Source organism: Gigantopelta aegis, chromosome 3 (assembly GCF_016097555.1).
Source record: "Gigantopelta aegis isolate Gae_Host chromosome 3, Gae_host_genome, whole genome shotgun sequence".
Taxonomy (NCBI): domain Eukaryota; kingdom Metazoa; phylum Mollusca; class Gastropoda; order Neomphalida; family Peltospiridae; genus Gigantopelta; species Gigantopelta aegis.
The window spans coordinates 92,719,508-92,741,575 of NC_054701.1; the positions used below are offsets into that span (position 1 = coordinate 92,719,508).

At 35.6% G+C, this 22,068-nt stretch overlaps 2 protein-coding genes across 22 annotated transcripts in view; one reads left to right on the forward strand and one right to left on the reverse strand.

The window, feature by feature from the left end:
* LOC121369350 (RIMS-binding protein 2-like) overlaps positions 1-14,251 on the forward strand; it is a 228,093-nt gene extending 213,842 nt beyond the window's left edge. For 14 of the 16 annotated variants that reach the window (XM_041494356.1, XM_041494355.1, XM_041494365.1 and 11 more), the window contains 5 exons: positions 230-840; positions 1,175-1,340; positions 1,664-1,827; positions 3,391-3,688; positions 9,382-14,251. In XM_041494356.1, coding sequence (XP_041350290.1) covers positions 230-840; positions 1,175-1,340; positions 1,664-1,827; positions 3,391-3,688; positions 9,382-9,518 — 1,376 coding nt within the window. In that variant the 3' untranslated portion in view covers positions 9,519-14,251. The remainder of the gene's footprint in view (positions 1-229; positions 841-1,174; positions 1,341-1,663; positions 1,828-3,390; positions 3,689-9,381) is intronic. The other 2 variants (XM_041494369.1, XM_041494359.1) reach the window with 2 other exon arrangements.
* A 5,462-nt stretch (positions 14,252-19,713) lies between these two features.
* The window catches only part of LOC121369352 (EF-hand calcium-binding domain-containing protein 5-like), a 71,170-nt gene continuing 68,815 nt past the window's right edge, over positions 19,714-22,068 (reverse strand). For all 6 annotated transcript variants that reach the window (XM_041494376.1, XM_041494375.1, XM_041494373.1 and 3 more), the window contains 3 exons: positions 21,739-21,965; positions 21,351-21,447; positions 19,714-20,866 (listed from right to left, as the gene is read on the reverse strand). In XM_041494376.1, the coding sequence (XP_041350310.1) occupies positions 20,463-20,866; positions 21,351-21,447; positions 21,739-21,965 (728 nt within the window). In that variant the 3' untranslated portion in view covers positions 19,714-20,462. The remainder of the gene's footprint in view (positions 20,867-21,350; positions 21,448-21,738; positions 21,966-22,068) is intronic.

Here is a 22,068-nt window from a genome sequence, read left to right on the forward strand (position 1 = left end):
AACAGTGTTTTTGGTTTACATAATGTTCAAAATATATTTTGTGAAACTGGTGTGAAGTTATACACATTATTTTATTTTTCACAATGTTTTTAACTTTTTTCCTTCTACCACCAAAACTGTTTCTTGTGTTCTACTTTATTCTAAAGATTTATGTTTAATAAATCAATATATCTGGGATCAACAATAAACATTATACGTTTATTACTCCCCTTTTTCTTGATCCTTACAGAGATTACAAGAGACAGCAGTTCAGAAAGAGGCACATCATTTGAGGACGACACTGATTCGGTTAAATTAACAAAACAAACATCACCCATTGACGCCCATAATACTGTACCTAGTGTTTCACGGAGAACTGCCCATGGTGCTGCCTCTAGCCACAGAAATACCTCTAGTCCCCTCAGAACTGCCCCTGAAGTGCCAAAACGACACTCCCCTGGTTCTCCCAAGTCACCCAAGTATGGAGCCGATTCAGATGGGCGGGATGGTTTCAGAGAGAAAAACGCTGGTATGCAAAACGACACCAGAAATGACAAGTATGGCGTGTCTCGACACCCGACAAGTCCAACAAAAAGTCCTCAGGAAGCTGGTTTCCATGGTAACAAGATGAGAGAAAGCAGCCCCGGACTGCGACCTAGTGAACACGTTTCTCTGAATGATTCGGAGGACTATGATGATAACTGTGATGTGGATTCCATATCAGGGGAGATAAATCCTCCGATGGACGACAGCAAGAGGCGGTTATTCGTCGCTCTGTTCGATTACGAGCCGTCGGTGATGTCTCCAAACACAGACGCCCTCGACGAGGAACTTCCATTCAGAGAAGGGCAGATTTTAACGGTACTGTTACAATGAATGTTCAACTAAGTCCGTGTAATTCAGAGAGGGGTATATTTTAATAGTATTGTTATAACAAAATGTTGAACTTCCATTCAGAGAGGGGTAGATTTTAACGGTATTGTTACAATGAATGTTGAACTAACTCAGTGTAATTCAGAGAGGGGCAGATTTTAATGGTATTGTTACAATGAATATTGAAAGTTTTTTAAATGTTTTTGTAAAACAACATTTTTATGTACACATTTTTGGCAGGTGGAATGGGTAGTAAAAACTACAGTACTTTTTCTACACTATGTTAGTATGTATTAGAAACTTATTGATTCTGTTTGTTTAGATATATGGTGAGAAGGATGCTGATGGTTTCTACCGAGGGGAGTACAATGGCCGGTCAGGCTACGTTCCATGTAACATGGTGTCTGAAATCCACATAGATGACCCCAGCCTTATAGATGAGTTACTGAAGGAAAGTACGGGGCAAACGATGTCACCGATGTCATCAGGTAATAATTGCTTCCTATGTCATAATTACATAGATCCAAATATCACCAGGTTGGTTTTACAAGTAATAAAAAAGAAAGTTAAAGTGGTTTTTTTTAAACAACACCACTAGGGCACATTGATTCATTAATCATCGGATATTGGATGTCAGACATTTGGTAATTCTGACACGTTAACAGGTTGATTTCATTAATGTCCAATTATCTGTTAGAAAACTAAAACATCTCCTTCATATTGAACTGCACAGACATACGAACATTTTATTTAACAAAATAACTGCTCATTAGACATGATTCCAATGTTTTGCTTGTGGTTTTCTTGTCAGACAAAACGTATTCTGTGAAAGCTGAGATCAACCATCACCCTCCACCTCAGGAGCACCTCACACCAAATGGCATTTCCTCTGTCCCCCAAGAGAACTCGGTCAGACGGATGTTAGCGTTGTACGACTACGACCCCCAGGAACTGTCGCCAAATGTCGATGCAGAAGTAAGTGCTTAATCCACATGTACGTGTTCTAATAGTTATTAACTTAATCCACATGTACGTATTCTAATAGAACTTTATTAACTTAATCCACATGTACTTATTCGAATAGATCTTTATTAACTTAATCCACATGTACATATTCTAATAGAACTTTATTAACGTAATCCACATGTATGTATTCTAATAGAACTTTATTAACGTAATCCACATGTATGTATTCTAATAGAACTTTATTAACTTAATCCACATGTACATATTCTAATAGAACTTTATTAACGTAATCCACATGTACGTATTCTAATAGAACTTTATTAACTTAATCCACATGTATGTATTCTAATAGAACTTTATTAACGTAATCCACATGTATGTATTCTAATAGAACTTTATTAACTTAATCCACATGTACATATTCTAATAGAACTTTATTAACTTAATCCACATGTACTTATTCTAATAGAACTTTATTAACTTAATCCACATGTACTTATTCGAATAGATCTTTATTAACTTAATCCACATGTACGTATTCTAATAGAACTTTATTAAATTAATCCACATGTACGTATTCTAATAGAACTTTATTAACTTAATCCACATGTATGTATTCTAATAGAACTGTATTAACTTAATCCACATGTACTTATTCGAATAGATCTTTATTAACTTAATCCACATGTACTTATTCTAATAGAACTTTATTAACTTAATCCACATGTACTTATTCTAATAGAACTTTATTAACTTAATCCACATGTACTTATTCGAATAGAACTCTATTAACTTAATCCACATGTACTTATTCGAATAGATCTTTATTAACTTTGTTTGATTTTAAAACATATTTATTATTTACATTGATTGTGTCTGGTTCTTTGTTTGCTTTCTCATTTGTTGTTTTCTTCTTTCTCTATGAATGGTGTCTTGCAATCAAATTTCTTCTATATACACTTTTGTAATAAACTGATTGCCAACAAAAAAATTCTTGCTTGTCATGCAATTAAATTAGATCCAAAAAGATCTGTCAAAATTAAATTCATTGTGATGTATTTCATGCTTTCAAATTAATTCTACTCTTGTGATAAAAATTAACAATAAATGTGGTAAATTAGTTAATGAAGTGTAATAATAAACTGTAACAAAATAACAGCTTTTATAGGGAAATTAGTATGCTTATTTCAAATTTAACATTAATTCACTCATACCATTAATACCATATATTTATTAATCCCCTACCAGTCCAAGTGGAGGAGACTTGGTTTCAACTCTATCATTCAGTCTGTCTGTTCATCCATATGTGCCAAATATAGTTTTGCAATGCCTCAAGATATTGAGCTGAAATGTTTTATATAGCTTTATCGTGTACAGATTTGCAGATTACGTTCGACTTTCATGGGAATTGGCCCATTTTTGATAGAGTTATATCCCTTGAACTTAGGAGACACAAAAATGTTATGGGCTTTAGCAGTACTTCCAGAATGATTATTAAAGTTAATATACATTTACTTACAATCATTGCTTTTATAAGTCTTTTTCATTGCCAACTGACTTGCTGTCTTGCAGCTTGAGATCACGTTTAAAGCGGGAGATATGATCACTGTTTATGGTGAGATGGATGAGGACGGCTTCTACCGGGGAGAGTGTCGTGGTATCCGTGGTTACGTGCCATCCAACTTCCTTCAGGAGATGTCATCGACGATGTCTGACGACGAGGTTCTCGACAGTGCCAGCATGGTGTCTCCCTCTAGGTCAGGCGAGAGTATTAGCGCTGTGTCGCGCCACTCTGACGGATTTAATAACGTAGGTGACCACGTGTCAGATATGCATGTGACGCCGCATTCTCGTTGTGGCTCGGAGGATGGTAATTGCCGCTTGTAGATCGGGTGCACCTTTCAGTTTGGCTTTCCTTTTTGGTTTGCACAAATTTTTATTTTCGTTTGTTTTTGTGTTAATTTCCCTGAAAAAAAGTCATGCTTTTGCAGTTTATGTTAACAAACAAAATATGGTATCCACCCAAAATTTTAATTGTAACATTTGATTACATTTTGGATATCTGTAAAAATCCATGAATCAACTTATTTTAGTCTGTCAGAATTTTCTATAATTGTATGATATATTTTAAAAATGAAATCATTTGATTTATTTATTTTTAATTTTTTTTAAATTAAATAATTTTTTATTTGTGAAAAATTATTATTTCTTTTGTTGTTTTTTTAGTTTTCACCTGCATGTCATGACTGATGTCACTCTATATTTCTTTTGTTGTGTTTTCTTCCTTTGATTAAAGAGAACCAGTGATCTGTTTTTGTATCAAACTTACAAGCTCTGTTACAGGACTAAATTATAAAGTACACAAATGAAAGAGTTGAAACAATCCAGAACTATAAGACATAATACACAATCTCATAATGTTGTAATTTTGTACATGTATTTAAAAAAAACCTAATAATAAATTGATGCTTTGAACTTGAAAAAAAAGAAGAGGTTATTTGTATAACAGAGCCCATGAATTTGTGCCAGAAACTCCTGTTCTCTTTAAGATGAGATACATTTTATTCCAGGACGCAGCAGTGTTGTTTGTTTGTTTGTTTGTTTGTCTTGCCTTGAGCAGTCAAAAGATATTAGCTATAATTATTAAGATATTACTTATTATTAAGTCCTCCGGTTGATTAATGAAACTTGGTTTATAGTTGCATCTCTGAACTTTATTTCATTTTTAAAATACTTTTTTTTTGGTTTAAATTGTTTAATTGTTAAACATGCATCGAGATAATCTATGGATGTAACTATGAGTAACACCGAATATGTATATGGTTAGAAGTTAATTCTGCAGAATAGTTAATTCTTTAAACCGCTGAACAATATATGGATGTGCTATATGATAGCAAACCATGGCATGTCAAAAAATGCACCTAATGCGTCCTTTTAATAAAGTAATTGTCACAATTTTATTGATATGTAAAAAATTACAATTTAATGACATGGTATTGGCTTTATTCTGTGAAATTTTAAATGTCATGGTATGCACTGTCTCATCTATGAGATCGTGCATATAAAAGATCCCTTGCTACTAATGGAAAAATGTACTGAGTTTCCTCTCTAAGACTATGTATCAAAATTACCATATATTTGACATCCAACAGCTGATGATTAATAAATCAATGTACTCTAGTGGTGTCATTAAAGAAAATGAACTTTAACTTTATTCTGTGAAGGTATGAATATATTCCCTTCATCCTGGACATGATAAAGCTAATATTCTATGCCATTAACCAGTTACTGTTTTACAGCATGTATCTGTAGTCAGTGATAATATTACAACGAACTCACTATGTAACACCTGATGTTACTTCATCACTAAACCATGTTTTGTGTTAAATTAATAGTTTAACCAAATTGGATGTTGCTTGTTATTTACATTAAACCTTAACCTACAAATTCACAGAGTTGTTATTGAATTGGACTACTAAAAACTGACGTAACATTTACATAAAATTTTCCTTTACCCTGATCATTCAAAGTTGATTAAAACTTATAGTTACCGTAATTTCCCATGTATTATGCGCACCGGTGTATAATGTGCACCCCCTACTTTGAACCTTTATTCCATGAAAAAAAACATGAACCACAATATAATGCGCACCGTTTTTTTAAATCACAAAATCGACAGTGAATGCAAGATGTACCGTTTTCCCCGTCACCAAAATTAACAAAAAGCGAAAGAAGCAGTATATAAAAGAAACAAAACTTAAGTTAGGTACTTGTGTATATAGACCTACATGTCATATTATACAAAGGCTAGTACTTGCGTACTTACATGTCACAGACTCGCACGTGCATAAATCAAAACAGTTATATACCCCATACACTGTAAATTACTAATAAGTATATGAAAACAAAAATATAGCATATTACATTTTGTTCTCGTGGCTAACGTGAATGTGCGAGATTTCTAAATTTATAATAGTGTGGTATATTTCTGTTTTGCCGGAAATGGCCGAATTAAATCTCATGGAAAATAAAAATATTTACGGTCCAGTTTTGTCATTTTTGTGTACTTTTTGGCGAGGTATGGATACTTTTGTAGATTTATTTTGCATTTATTACAACCATCACAAGTGAAAAGCGATTTTTAAGAGGGTTTTGGCGTTTCGTTGTAATGAACACTGTCAATAACCTGTAAAGTACCATAAACTACCGATCGGCGATTTTTCATGGGTGATCACTGGACATTTTTAAAAGATATTTTTTCTATTGCTATGTATAGTGCGCACCCCCATTTTTAACCTGTATTTTCTGGAAAAAAAGTGCGCATAATACACGGGAAAATACGGTATATTAGTTAAAATTCTGCCTTGCTCATATCGGAATCCTGTAGTCTACCCATATAATTACTGTCATACATGTAGTTACTAAGACTTTGAAGATAAAATCTAGTTAGGTAATTCCAGTAAATCTCTAATGTTAATAGAAATGTTCACTAACTATTTAGAAGATACACGTTTTCCCTGTTTTACATTATATGGGGTTTCTTGATAACCTTCAATGGGTGTTCAAACTGATCTTCCTACAATCTCTGGCTTGGGGTGTTCATTCTGTACAGCTGATGCTATTCTTGTAGCAGCCAAAAACAGCTTGCTGCTTTTTTAAGGAATTTAATGTTATCATTTTTTATGTATTTTGTTTTACCCGCAATTAAACATTACTGTTAACTTTGTGAAAAGCTGTATACGGTAAACTAAGCCAAGACATTGTTTTATAGTAAATGTTTCGCTAAAAGGGATTGTTCTGAGTATGCTGCCATTTTATGATTTTTAATTACTAATATCACACTATAAATACATGTTCTAGTTTCACACTTCAGTGTCTCTATATCTAGTGTGTTTCTGATCATTCTGATGTTTGTACACACAATGTTCTGCAGTTAAGAGTAAGATAGACACTTCAGTGTCTCTATATCTAGTGTGTTTCTGATCATTCTGATGTTTGTACACACAATGTTCTGCAGTTAAGAGTAAGATAGACACTTCAGTGTCTCTATATCTAGTGTGTTTCTGATCATTCTGATGTTTGTACAGACAATGTTCTGCAGTTAAGAGTAAGATAGACACTTCAGTGTCTCTATATCTAGTGTGTTTCTGATCATTCTGATGTTTGTACACACAATGTTCTGCAGTTAAGAGTAAGATAGACACTTCAGTGTCTCTATATCTAGTGTGTTTCTGATCATTCTGATGTTTGTACACACAATGTTCTGCAGTTAAGAGTAAGATAGACACTTCAGTGTCTCTATATCTAGTGTGTTTCTGATCATTCTGATGTTTGTACACACAATGTTCTGCAGTTAAGAGTAAGATAGACACTTCAGTGTCTCTATATCTAGTGTGTTTCTGATCATTCTGATGTTTGTACAGACAATGTTCTGCAGTTAAGAGTAAGATAGACACTTCAGTGTCTCTATATCTAGTGTGTTTCTGATCATTCTGATGTTTGTACACACAATGTTCTGCAGTTAAGAGTAAGATAGACACTTCAGTGTCTCTATATCTAGTGTGTTTCTGATCATTCTGATGTTTGTACAGACAATGTTCTGCAGTTAAGAGTAAGATAGACACTTCAGTGTCTCTATATCTAGTGTGTTTCTGATCATTCTGATGTTTGTACACACAATGTTCTGCAGTTAAGAGTAAGATAGACACTTCAGTGTCTCTATATCTAGTGTGTTTCTGATCATTCTGATGTTTGTACACACAATGTTCTGCAGTTAAGAGTAAGATAGACACTTCAGTGTCTCTATATCTAGTGTGTTTCTGATCATTCTGATGTTTGTACACACAATGTTCTGCAGTTAAGAGTAAGATAGACACTTCAGTGTCTCTATATCTAGTGTGTTTCTGATCATTCTGATGTTTGTACAGACAATGTTCTGCAGTTAAGAGTAAGATAGACACTTCAGTGTCTCTATATCTAGTGTGTTTCTGATCATTCTGATGTTTGTACAGACAATGTTCTGCAGTTAAGAGTAAGATAGACACTTCAGTGTCTCTATATCTAGTGTGTTTCTGATCATTCTGATGTTTGTACAGACAATGTTCTGCAGTTAAGAGTAAGATAGACACTTCAGTGTCTCTATATCTAGTGTGTTTCTGATCATTCTGATGTTTGTACAGACAATGTTCTGCAGTTAAGAGTAAGATAGACACTTCAGTGTCTCTATATCTAGTGTGTTTCTGATCATTCTGATGTTTGTACACACAATGTTCTGCAGTTAAGAGTAAGATAGACACTTCAGTGTCTCTATATCTAGTGTGTTTCTGATCATTCTGATGTTTGTACAGACAATGTTCTGCAGTTAAGAGTAAGATAGACACTTCAGTGTCTCTATATCTAGTGTGTTTCTGATCATTCTGATGTTTGTACAGACAATGTTCTGCAGTTAAGAGTAAGATAGACACTTCAGTGTCTCTATATCTAGTGTGTTTCTGATCATTCTGATGTTTGTACAGACAATGTTCTGCAGTTAAGAGTAAGATAGACACTTCAGTGTCTCTATATCTAGTGTGTTTCTGATCATTCTGATGTTTGTACAGACAATGTTCTGCAGTTAAGAGTAAGATAGACACTTCAGTGTCTCTATATCTAGTGTGTTTCTGAACATTCTGATATTTGTACACACAATGTTCTGCAGTTAAGAGTAAGATAGACCGTCCACAAGGCATTTGTAAAGTTTACCGTTGGTTATAATCTAGAAATGGCTCTATCGGATAATCAGTTGTACCGGTTATTAGCATAAATCTATCATGCACTTGGACTATGCAGTTAAGCAGATTTGACTGTAATAGCTTAAACCTTTTATTTCTTAATATATATTTTTATAAAATCTTGTTTGCATTACTACAAACATTGGGATGACGAGAAACATGTATATACAGACACAGATGTTCTAAACAAGAAAACATACTGCACAGGGCTAGCTCTGCCAACTGCGATTTTTAGAAACAACTGGCAAGTTTTATTTTAATTTGGCAAAAATATTTCATGTAATAATTGGTATTTTGTTGGCAAATAACTGTGGTTTTGCATCTTTAAATAATCTGGCGAAATATTTCATGTAATAATTGGTATTTTGTTGGCAAATAACTAGTTTTGCATCTTTAAATAATCTGGCGAAATATTTTGCCCACCCGGAGCTATCCCTGCTGCATATGTAAAACTAGTCATTAAAAAGGCTACTAATCGGGAACATCTTACACTGGCAGCAAACTCGGGACAGTCTCTGTAATACACATATAAACATATATGTAAAACTAGTCATTAAAAAGGCTACTAATCGGGAACATCTTACACTGGCAGCAAACTCAGGACAGTCTCTGTAATACACATATAAACATATGTAAAACTAGTCATTAAAAAGGCTACTAATCGGGAACATCTTACACTGGCTGCAAACTCAGAACAGTCTTTGTAATACACATATAAACATATCAATATTTATGTAACATGTTAAATACTGGCGATATTTCTCATACCTTGTTTCTCCACTTGTCTCTTCAGATTGGAGTGGAATCTGCTTCCCCGCCGGCGGACGCCATAACCCTGGAGCCGGTGATCCCGCTGACCCCTCCCAGCTCCCTCGCACAGACCGCCACGCAGGAGGAAACCAAAAAGAAAAAAGGAGGAATTTTGAATAGGGGCAAGAACATCTTTAAGAAACTGGCCAGATAGCATGCAGGTTTCTGATCTGTTGCATGTGACAAAAGACACCTTAAACAACTGAGATCAGGTTCTGATATTTTCTCAGGAGAATAGTGTGTGTACAAGACGATTGGAACAGAATGCCTGATACTTCTGATGGGTAACTGTGCATCTACAGGATAATCTGAACAGATTACAAATGTCTACACGGATAATCTGAACAGATTACAAATGTCTACACTGATAATCTGAACAGATTACAAATATCTACATGGATAATTTGAACAGATTACAAATATCTACACGGATAATCTGAACAGATTACAAATATCTACATGGATAATTTGAACAGATTACAAATATCTACACGGATAATCTGAACAGATTACAAATATCTACATGGATAATTTGAACAGATTACAAATATCTACAAGGATAATTTGAACAAAGATGATTTACTGTATATCGATGATAGAGATAATTTGAACAAAGATTACAGTAAGTCTGTGATAATGATAATTTGAACAGAGCAAACCATGTGCTGTGGTGTGTACTGATAACTCTTGATGGAGCTCCGTGCATATAAAACATAATTAACTGTGACTGCTGCCTATTGCTGTTAAAGGAGAACACTGCATATGAAAGACTGAACAGAAATGATTGCATGTGTTCTGATGATGTAAATACTTCTTGTTGAAGAACATACACTATATTAAAGAGATGTTCTGGAGATATCCAGTGAAGAACAACACATCTTAGACTGTCTGTGAAGCACACTTGATATTCACACTTGATGGACAATAGTGCGTGTGACAGACTGTGTGGACAGAAGTGGCTGTATGGTACTCATTCTTCTGTGTGTATGGCAGAGTTCTACCCTGTTGTGGAGTGTTCTACTGAGTGGAGGAGTGTTCTACTGTGCGGTAGTGTGTTCTGCCATATGGTGGAGTGTTCTATGTGATAGTGTGTTCTACCATATGGTAGAATGTTCTACAGTGACATAGAGTGTTCTGTTGTGTAGTGGGATGTTCTACTATGTGATGGAGTGTTCTGCTACATGGTGGAGTGTTCCTCCATGTGGTGGAGTGTTCCTCTGTGTGGTGGAGTGTTCTGCTATGTGGTGGAGTATTTACCATGCAGTAGTTTGTTGTACTGAGTTCAGACAGGACTAGCTGAAGAAATCTGTGATATTTATTCATCTCATGACACCAATGTTTGTTAGTGTGAGATATTGTTTATCAACCCTCACCTCAGGGTGAAATATTGGTTATTTATCGTGATTCACCTTCACATCCTGGCCAGTCGTGTTGTGATTCCATACCGATATATACCCTATATAACATGCTGGGCACCTGTGTGATAGCAGTGTGTGTGTCTATATAGATATAGCCGTATATAGGTATCAGTGTAACCATTGTATGTACCACATAATACCAAACGCTGACATAAATACTATACAACCAGTTAGTGATTAATTAACACTTCATGTTACTACTATATACTTATTATATGTACTACATATTATAAAACACAAGACAGAATTTAAATACCATCCAGCGGGTTAGAACTTGGTTACTATTTCTTGTTATAACTAGTGTCATAAAGTATACAGACAAATATCTGACAATAGTTGCCTTAATACAATAAGGGACAAATTTACCAAAGGTGTTTATCTTATCATCACAGGCAACTTTCCTAAAAGTTAGACATGTTTAATAAGTTGTTATAAATGCAGGTCTTGTGCCACCTTATAATAAGTATCATTTAGTCTGCATTTAAGACTGTCAGCCAGTCAGCATCTAAATACATGCATGATGAACATCTTTCATAATTTAGCATCAAATGATAATTGTTTACTATCAGAACATGTATAATGGAGAAATAGAAGATAGTTTAGAAAACATTTTACTCATCACCTGAGTAATTGAGTATCGGTGAGTTCTTGTTCTTGTGTCCCTTGTGGTGTCGGGTACACTTACTGTATTCATTTGACCACACAACAGGTATGCATTTCTTTGGCTTCCATATCAGCTCAGCATTGATACTCTTGACACAAACATGTGTTATCCATGGTGTTTTCATTTAACCTTTACATGAGATGATGATGTCCATTGTAACTGTTACTGTGAAATCCAAACAAAAATTAAAGTGTTGTGACATTTGCCATGTAGCATCTTACAAAATATAATATATATTGTTACCATTTTCTGACTTAAACATTTACAGATAGTGAAATCTAATGGTGTGTACAGTGAAATCCAACATTCACCCTGTTTCTAAGACCACCTAACTATAAAGACCAATATATTTTGAAAACCAGAATATTTTATTATTATTTTATATTAAAAATACTCCAGTACTAAGACCATTCAGCTATTATGGATTATGACCAATAAAGTAAAATCCATTGGTTATTTTCAGTACAGTTTAACGTCACAAATGTGACCAGAGCATTAATCCTGTCACACATTAATGTGGTGAAAACTAGCCTCTCCGTCGTCTCAGTGGTGTTAAAGTTAATTACGTATCATGTTAACCAAGTAATTATAATTAATTTCATTTAGCTGGAAGTACAATGGTATTACTTTCATATTGGCAAGCAATTCAGTTGGTCTACAAATCAACATGGCATGGTAAATTTTTACTGTAAAACTTGCACATGATGATGTTGAAAACTAGCAGTTGAATAACAACAGTTAAAACATTTGATACATTTTCATGAAAGCCGATTCAATACCATAAAGTGTGTTTCACAGAAATTGTTAATAGATCCAACAGTTAGCTGTACAAAAATCATGTCATCCAGAAGTGACAGGTTCATATTACGAGACACTGTCGTTTTTCAAGACTGTTGCTTACCTCTGTTGTGTAATAAATAAAGAAATAACAAATAACTCACAAATAACTGATGCATGACAGACATGCACTCAGTTATTCTTGCAGATCATTGTAATACCTTTGTACATACAAATTCACAATTGCACTTATTAAATTTATTAATTTAAAAATAGCTGGATTTTTTTTCTCCATTTAGAAATAAAACATTGTTTTGCAAGAACTGGCAATTAATTTTTGAGGAAATTGGGCTCACACTTCTTTTTTCAATGTAGTAGATGTTAAAAGTTAACATGATAATTATTGTTCATTCTTTGGTACTGAAGATTGAGTAAAAGTAATACAAGTAGTTACAATGGAGTTGAGATGACCAAGGTGCAATACGGAATATATTTTACATTTGTAAGCATATTCTCAATATATATATTTCAAATCCTGTTACAAATATGTTAATTATTTTATCATGTTATATCTTTTACTGAGCATTTAGTGCATAATGAAACAGTTCTATTTTTGTTCTACAAACAGGTGAAATATTACATTATATGTTTACCTTTTTTGTATCTCTATATTATTATTGAAAATATATAATATATAATTGCATAATGATAAAAGAATTCACTGGTCAAGGAATATATAACTGAGTTTTAAGTGTTCCAGTAAATTTCTTAATGAGATTAATTATTTTCAAAATCTGCCCAAAAAAATTAAAAATGAAAACATCAGTATTTCACCATTAATAAATATAGTTAAATTTGTATTATTTGTTAACTGAGAATTTTCCACTAATAGATGCTAGTTTTGGCAGCCATGTTTGTTTTTACTCAACTTGATTTTTCTGTTTGCATTGTTTATAATTGATGTTCCCAGGCTGTAATGTTTTGTAAGTAAGTTGGTTACATTTGTTTAATGTAATCGGACATAATTCTTATATTAAACACATTTAGTTTTAACCATATTGTCAGAATGCAGAATTTTGCCAAAGAACTTTTGAATATTTATGGTTCCGCTGTAAAAGATTAAACTGTTAGTGAAAAATGAAATGTTAACGTTGATTTTCATAATTTATTTGAATTTGTGTACTTTGTTCATCAGTTAATATTTGATTTATTAAAAAATATATAAAGCAAATATTTAAAAAAAAGTATATTAATGGCCACTTCTTAGAGCGGTTTAAGGTAATTATGAAAATTGAAGAAGACTGAATTTACTGTTAGAATAAAGTACACTTTGTCAGCATATAATCAAAGATATGTATAACTTAACCCAGCTTGTTGTGGTATAAATGACTGTATGACAGACTGCTAAATGTTCAAGTGGTGTTGGTTTAAGAATCACTTCACTCAGTCTGTGGTAGCTATTACAGGTAGTACATAGAGTACGGCAACAGTGGTTTAAACACAAATCCACTGAACACTGATAGCTATACATGTATGGCAAATGGTACATATCCTACCACATCATGTGATGGTGGGTTAAACAGAATTTCAAAGAACTGGTGATCGCTGTTGTACATCAACTGACGTTGTTAAAACACTTCATGCAACCACTAGTAGTTATGACAGCAGGCTACATACTGCTACATCAAGAGATGGTGCTTTAACAATTTCACAGAACTAGCAGTAGCTATAGTAGATAGTACATGCCCTGCAACATGAGGCGATGGTGGTAGGCCTTGGGTTGTGCATGTATCCACATGACTGCATTTGTGACCGTGTTGTGCATCCTGTTGTGCATCCTGTGACTGTCCGTCTATAAGCTTGTGAATGTCTTCATGGCGTGTTATGTGGCCTTGTATCTATCACACTGTGCTGTTGGTCGTTCCTGTGATCAGACCAACAAACTTTGTATACAAACAAATAAATTATTTTTAAAAATAAACTACTGAATCAAATATGTGTTTGTCTTGAGATTTGTTTGGGTTATTTCTCCCTCCATCACTCTTTGACTTCATCAAACGTGATTAGTTACGACTGAACTGGTAGTTTCAAGAGAACACAGAGTTCAGACAATCCAAACATGATTAGTTACGACTGAACTGGTAATTTCAAGAGAACACAGAGTTCAGACAATTCAAACATGATTAGTTACGACTGTACTGGTAATTTCAAGTGAACACAAGAATTCAAACATGATTAGTTACGACTGTACTGGTAATTTCAAGTGAACACAAGAATTCAAACATGATTAGTTACGACTGTACTGGTAATTTCAAGTGAACACAAGAGTTCAGACAATTCAAACATGATTAGTTACGACTACTGGTAATTTCAAGGAACAGAGTTCAGACATGATTAGTTACGATTGTACTGGTAGTTTCAAGTGAACACAGATTTCAGACAAATCAAAAGGAAAAGCCTAATTTATTTCCACTTGTCTACCCACTGATTAGTAAGTAAATTTGGGTGGGGGTTTTTGTGGTAATTTTCCCCTCTTTCTTCTTTGAACTAATCTCATTTCTTCCCTATCTGACAACTCCTATCTTTCAACTTGTTTTGCAAACCATATCCTAGTCCATGTCTTCAACTACAACAGGTACATGTATGCTGTGGGCTTAGTTCGAACCTGTCGGTGTTCACTGCTTACTTCTCGCATTAATTGTTGGTCAATAGGCTATGTACATTCTGGTTCAACAATGTATCATCTTTTGATCAAGTCATTTGATCAGAAGTGTTAAGTAGTAAATATGTAAATCTAATATTCTATTGTTCACACAATCACAAATTCTGAGAGTACTGATAACATATAAAGCAATACATGTCCTCTACCGAGCCCCACAAATCTAACTTCAAAGGCCATAACTCTGTCGAACATAAATTCCATTTTTGTTTATAGCTGAGAATTTATTAAAGGGCCTTGCACTTGATTTGACCACAACCGGCCTCAGTGATGTCGTGGTTAAGCCATCGGACATGAGGCTGGTAGGTGCAGGGTTCGCAGTCCGGTACCGGCCTCGGTGGTGTCGTGGTTAAGCCATCGGACATGAGGCTGGTAGGTGCAGGGTTCGCAGTCCGGTACCGGCCTCGGTGGTGTCGTGGTTAAGCCATCGGACATGAGGCTGGTAGGTACAGGGTTCGCAGCCCGGTACCGGCCTCGGTGGTGTCGTGGTTAAGCCATCGGACTACAGGCTGGTAGGTACAGGGTTCGCAGCCCGGTACCGGCCTCGGTGGTGTCGTGGTTAAGCCAACGGACTACAGGCTGGTAGGTACAGGGTTCGCTGCCCGGTACCAGCTCCCACCCAGAGCGAGTTTTAACGACTCAATGGGTAGGTTTAAGACCACTACACCCTCGTCTCTCTCACTAACAACTAACAACTAACCCACTGTCCTGGACAGACAACCCAGATAGCTGAGGTGTGCCCAGGACAGCGTGCTTGACCCTTAATTGGATTTAAGCACGAAAATAAATTCAAATGAATGATCTGACCACAACTGTGTCAAAAACTGGTAAATCTCCATAAAAGTCAAACCTGATCTGTAACTCTAAATGATAAATCTATACACCAAATTTCAGCTCAATATTCCGAGGCATGGTGAACAAATAGTCCAGAAACCTATAACGGACAGATGGAGACAATACCTAAGGGCGGCCCCTCTCGTTGGACCATTGGGGGACTAATAATGTAACCAGTCATCCTTGTCTTAGTTATAACGGACAGATGGAGACAATACCTAAGGGCGGCCCCTCTCGTTGGACCATTAGGGGACTAATAATGTAACCAATCATCCTTGTCTTAGTTATAACAGACAGATGGAGACAATACCTAAGGGCCCCTCTCGTTGGACCATTAGGGGACTAATAATGTAACCAATCATCCTTGTCTTAGTTATAACGGACAGATGGAGACAATACCTAAGGGCCCCTCTCGTTGGACCATTAGGGGACTAATAATGTAACCAATCATCCTTGTCTTAGTTATAACGGACAGATGGAGACAATACCTAAGGGCCCCTCTCATTGGACCATTAGGGGACTAATAATGTAACCAATGATCCTTGTCTTAGTTATAACGGACAGATGGAGACAATACCTAAGGGCCCCTCTCGTTGGACCATTAGGGGACTAATAATGTAACCAATGATCCTTGTCTTAGTTATAACGGACAGATGGAGACAATACCTAAGGGCCCCTCTCGTTGGACCATTAGGGGACTAATAATGTAACCAATGATCCTTGTCTTAGTTATAACGGACAGATGGAGACAATACCTAAGGGCCCCTCTCGTTGGACCATTAGGGGACTAATAATGTAACCAGTCATCCTTGTCTTAGTTATAACGGACAGATGGAGACAATACCTAAGGGCCCCTCTCGTTGGACCATTAGGGGACTAATAATGTAACCAATCATCCTTGTCTTAGTTATAACGGACAGATGGAGACAGTACCTAAGGGCCCCTCTCGTTGGACCATTAGGGGACTAATAATGTAACCAATGATCCTTGTCTTAGTTATAACGGACAGATGGAGACAATACCTAACGGCCCCTCTAGTTGGACCATTAGGGGACTAATAATGTAACCAATCATCCTTGTCTTAGTTATAACGGACAGATGGAGACAGTACCCAAGGGCCCCTCTCATTGGACCATTAGGGGACTAATAATGTAACCAATGATCCTTGTCTTAGTTATAACGGACAGATGGAGACAGTACCTAAGGGCCCCTCTCATTGGACCATTAGGGGACTAATAATGTAACCAATGATCCTTGTCTTAGTTATAACAGACAGATGGAGACAATACCTAAGGGCCCCTCTCGTTGGACCATTAGGGGACTAATAATGTAACCAGTCATCCTTGTCTTAGTTATAACGGACAGATGGAGACAGTACCTAAGGGCCCCTCTCATTGGACCATTAGGGGACTAATAATGTAACCAATGATCCTTGTCTTAGTTATAACGGACAGATGGAGACAATACCTAAGGGCCCCTCTAGTTGGACCATTAGGGGACTAATAATGTAACCAATCATCCTTGTCTTAGTTATAACGGACAGATGGAGACAATACCTAAGGGCCCCTCTCGTTGGACCATTAGGGGACTAATAATGTAACCAATCATCCTTGTCTTAGTTAATTAATCAACAAGTACATCATCATGATTTCAAAACCTGACAGTCAAATCAAATTCATGTGTAAACCCAAAACTATTACAATTGTAAACGCATAAAAACAGACTGAATTCCAATATTTATTTCTAATAAATTACATATAAAAGATATATTGTATCACAGTAGTATCATAAGTATGAACATTTAAATTGTTCTTTCAAAAAGCTATTACCATGCAGAAAAATAAAACTATATTTGGCATGTCCTCCAAATGTAACACAACACAAAATGAATGAGAAATAAATGAAATGACCACTAAATGTTTTACACACACATGGGCACTAACACAAATATCTGTGGTGAGATTTCACACTTGTATTTTACACACACATGGGCACTAACACAAATATCTGTGGTGAGATTTAACACTTGTATTTTACACACATGGGCACTAACACAAATATCTGTGGTGAGTTTTAACACTTGTATTTTACACACACATGGGCACTAATACAAATATCTGTGGTGAGATTTAACCCTTGTATGATGCAGCTCCATCGGTTACACTATATAGATCTAGGTGTCCATTAGAACTCGAGGCAATATTTAACACCCCTAGCAGGACATTGTTCCAGCACAGGATGTACATTGTCACTATTGTGCAATGACAAGACATGACTATTCAGGTGATTACTGAATGCACCTTTATGAAGGGATGATTTGGGCTGACTAGCAATAAATAATATTTTGCTGTCTTTTATATATAATTTCAGTTTGGTGGCCAATAGCTGAAGAAGTTAACAGTATAATATACCTAATGCTGGTCCCTTGTAGTACTTTAAATCAACAAGAGTTATCCAGCTGGGGGTTGGTTTTTTCATATAGCAGATGTATGGAAGAGAGGCTGCATATAGCTGATAATTTATTTCTAAAATATTTTTGGGTGGGTCCATGCCGACACCATTCAGTGGGGAGAGGGTAGTTAAAAAATTATATAGAAATACATGAATAAAAATGTGGGACAATTTGTGGTGTTTTGGGAGTGTTTTTTAAATAATTATTTTCAGACCTTCACCTTGTATGAGGGCAAGTGCTTATAAAATATCTCTTTAAGCTAATGGGAAAATGTAGCAGATTTCCTCTAAAGACAATGTGTCACAACTTTGGTGTCATTATACCAAAACAAACTTTGTAAACTAGTTAAAGACATTCATTAGCTCTGGGGGTCCAAGTGAACACACTTTATTAACAACTTGGGTAAAAGAAACGAAAACAATGTTGATGACAAAATCACCATTGTTTCTCAACAAAAATGTGTCAGCAACACAAGAGAATGCTAGTGATGTTTGTTTTCTTCCCATTAGCCAAGCGAACATAGAGACACATTATTACTGATCTGTTTTAGATGGAAATATCAAAGTATTATTTATGAGATGTAAACAAGCTGAAGGGTCTATTCCGAGACTGGTCATCAGAGAAGACCGTGGATTAATCCGTTCACATCTAAAACATCCGGGTAAAACAACATAGTGAAAACCTTTGAAATAAAAACATTATATGAATAAATATGTTTGGAATTCACTCTCAAAATTATATCGTATTTAGCACTTGTGGGGAAAAAACCCATTAGTATCTAAATAAATGTACACAAACTTCATACTGAGCTACATATACTTGAACATCATGATTACATATTCTAAGCGACAGTATTTAAGTATATTTAAGTATTATAAAAGACCACAAACCTATTTGCCAAAAATATCCACTGACACTTGAGAATAATACTTATTAAATATGACATGGTGCACAAATACATGAACATATATTTATGTAGTGCTAATGCAAGTTTTGTATCATAGGTGCAATAATGTTTCTGCGCCCGCTTACATAGTGCAGATGTTTCTTCATATCGTGGTTTAACGAAAAATAACTGTACGAGTGAGTACACGTTGGGGTAAGGAGAACTTGTCACATGTTCCAACAACAAATACAGGCTATACCACCTATCTACATGAAGCTATTTTGATAGCAACACATCTGTTGGGAACTGAAATGGAATTCCACAGAATGATTACAAAACAAAGTGTTACATACCTTTGATGTATTTAAATTAAACAAATAAAAATAAGCATCAGCTTAGATATAAAAAAGGCAGTGTTTAAATGTTTTAAAGTGTGTTGCTACTGCAACATGTTTTTAATAAATGGAGCCTTTTTAACAATATAAATAATATGTTAAATATCTTTGTTTTTTCAAAAACAAATATTAGTGTGTATCTATGTATCTCTGGTTATCTTAATATTTGTCATAGCCCAAACTGGATTTTACTTCTCAATAATTAACATATGAAAAAAATGTATATTGGGAAATTAAATAAAATTTTATTAATTACAAACAATAGGATTTAAAAAGAAGAAAATGTGTTTAAAGTGTATTTGTAGTCACAAGGTTGTTAGTCACAAGGTTGTTAAGAATGGCAGTAGCCTACATTTTTGGAACAGGTTCTTCAGTGACCAATGTGTAACCATGATGATGATGAATATGTTGTCAAAACCCCGGGTCAATTCCCTTCACCTCATACGATTATACCATGTGAAAGGAGACCAGCTCAACTAGGTTCACATTTTGGTGCAATGCTTTGATATTTGGAAATAAGCTAATAACTGTGGATTAAAGATATCGCACAGTACAAAAAAAAGGATAAAAAAAAAAAAAAAAAAAATCTTTGTTAAATCACTGGATCACGAATAGTATCAAACAAACAAAAAATATCACGTCTCACAAACACAAAAAGTATAAAAGATCAACAACTGAAAAAAATATCACAAAGTATCACAAAGACAGCTTCCTAGTCACATTACTTTCATATAGTCAAACCTGTTATAAAAGACACCACACTACACCACCTGGTTATAAAGGAGACTTAAATATGTGTCTTCCATACACAAAGGCAAGTTTTATATTCAAGTGACCAGAGTATAAAGGTTTCATTTAGTATATATATTGGGTGGGCTTTATAGATAGATTTAACTTGTAAAAAATATATCACAGTCTTCTATTGGGTCTCTTGTTTAACTTCCTTCTGTTCTTCTTCTTTTACTTCCTTCTGTTCTCCTTCTTTCACTTCTCCTTTAACTTCCTCTTTTACTTCCTGTGTTACTTGCTCCGTCTTTTCTTGCTCTCCACTCTCCTGTTTGGCATCACTCTCCTGTTTCTCGTCTCCATGTGCTCCCTCCTCCCCCTGTGTTCCTTCCTCCCCCTGTGCTCCCTCCTCCACCTGTGCTCCCTCCCCCTGTGTTCCATCTTCAGTTTCCTGGGATTCACTCTTGGACAGATCGACACCTTCCAGACCTTTGTTCTTCAAGGTGTGTTCCACGAGGGACAGCGTCACAAACACCCAGTTGAACATGTGCTGAGCGGGCAACGATCCGTGCTTCAGCACTTCATAATGCGGAACCTCTACAAGACAAAGATTTCCAAGCCATGTCAATTGACATCAAAGATGTCATCCTAAGTTTATAAACCCCAATGTATACATGGATCTCAACAGTATTTTTTAGTGAACAGATTTAGTGGATAAAGTAGACCCTTCATAAAAGAACATAAAATTGTATTTTAAGGTATTAACATATATTATTTACATGGAGTTCAGATGGCCTTGACCTTTGGTTGGTGACATTTCTTTTCTAATTTGGTTCTTTGGACAGTAGACCAGTTTATACTATCTGAACATTTACAGGTGTTATCACTGACTAAATGAATTTCAGTTTTTAAAGTAAACATTACTTTGTAGCAGTGTTCAAAAAATGTTTGAAAAAGTTACCTGCCCTCACAGAAGCTTTGGCTAGTATATCATTTCCAATAACTATGACCAAAAATTCACTAACTAGGATCGAGGCCTAGTAGATTTGTCGAACCCTACTTTGTAGTCGAAACAACTTACTTTCCAAGAAGATCTCCACTTTTTCCGGGTTAAAGAGGTTTTCATCGGCCGTGGGGTCGAACTTTGAGATCTTCTGAGCCAGGTCGGAGTTGATATTCTGGAAACAGACACAACCATCAACTAAAGGCACTGCTGCAAAATCTATTATTACATTAACTGTCTTTATGTCTTCAGTCCTAAGACTTATTAGCAACCAGGAAAATGTAGCAGAACCAGTGACTTAGACGGGGGGAGGGGGGGGGGGGGAATACATTTCTAACAGAACCATCCTATTCAGGTTGATTCTAAAAGATTTACTTTGTTCATCATTTGTGGAGAAATTAACTTTTGCTAAGCTGATATCTCTTGAGTACAGCATACAAAGTAAACAAAGGAAAAGATCTCTTACTGCTTTAACTTTGCTCCAGTTGTCGTATTCGTGTTTCTGGGCCTTCCTCAGGTTGAACACAGCCAGTGTGGCTTTCAGGATGTCGTGCACGATCTTGGGCGGCTTGTTGTAGCTGCTCAATTCAGCATACGCCTTGTTGTCCAGTTTGGTGACGTTGTCACGCAGCTCCACCAGCATGATCCGGTCAAACATGATGTCGATACGCATGTCGTCATCCATCTCGGCATCTGTAACAACAACACACATTATACTGTCAAACATGATGTCGATACGCATGTCGTCATCCATCTCGGCATCTGTAACAACAACACACATTATACTGTCAAGCAT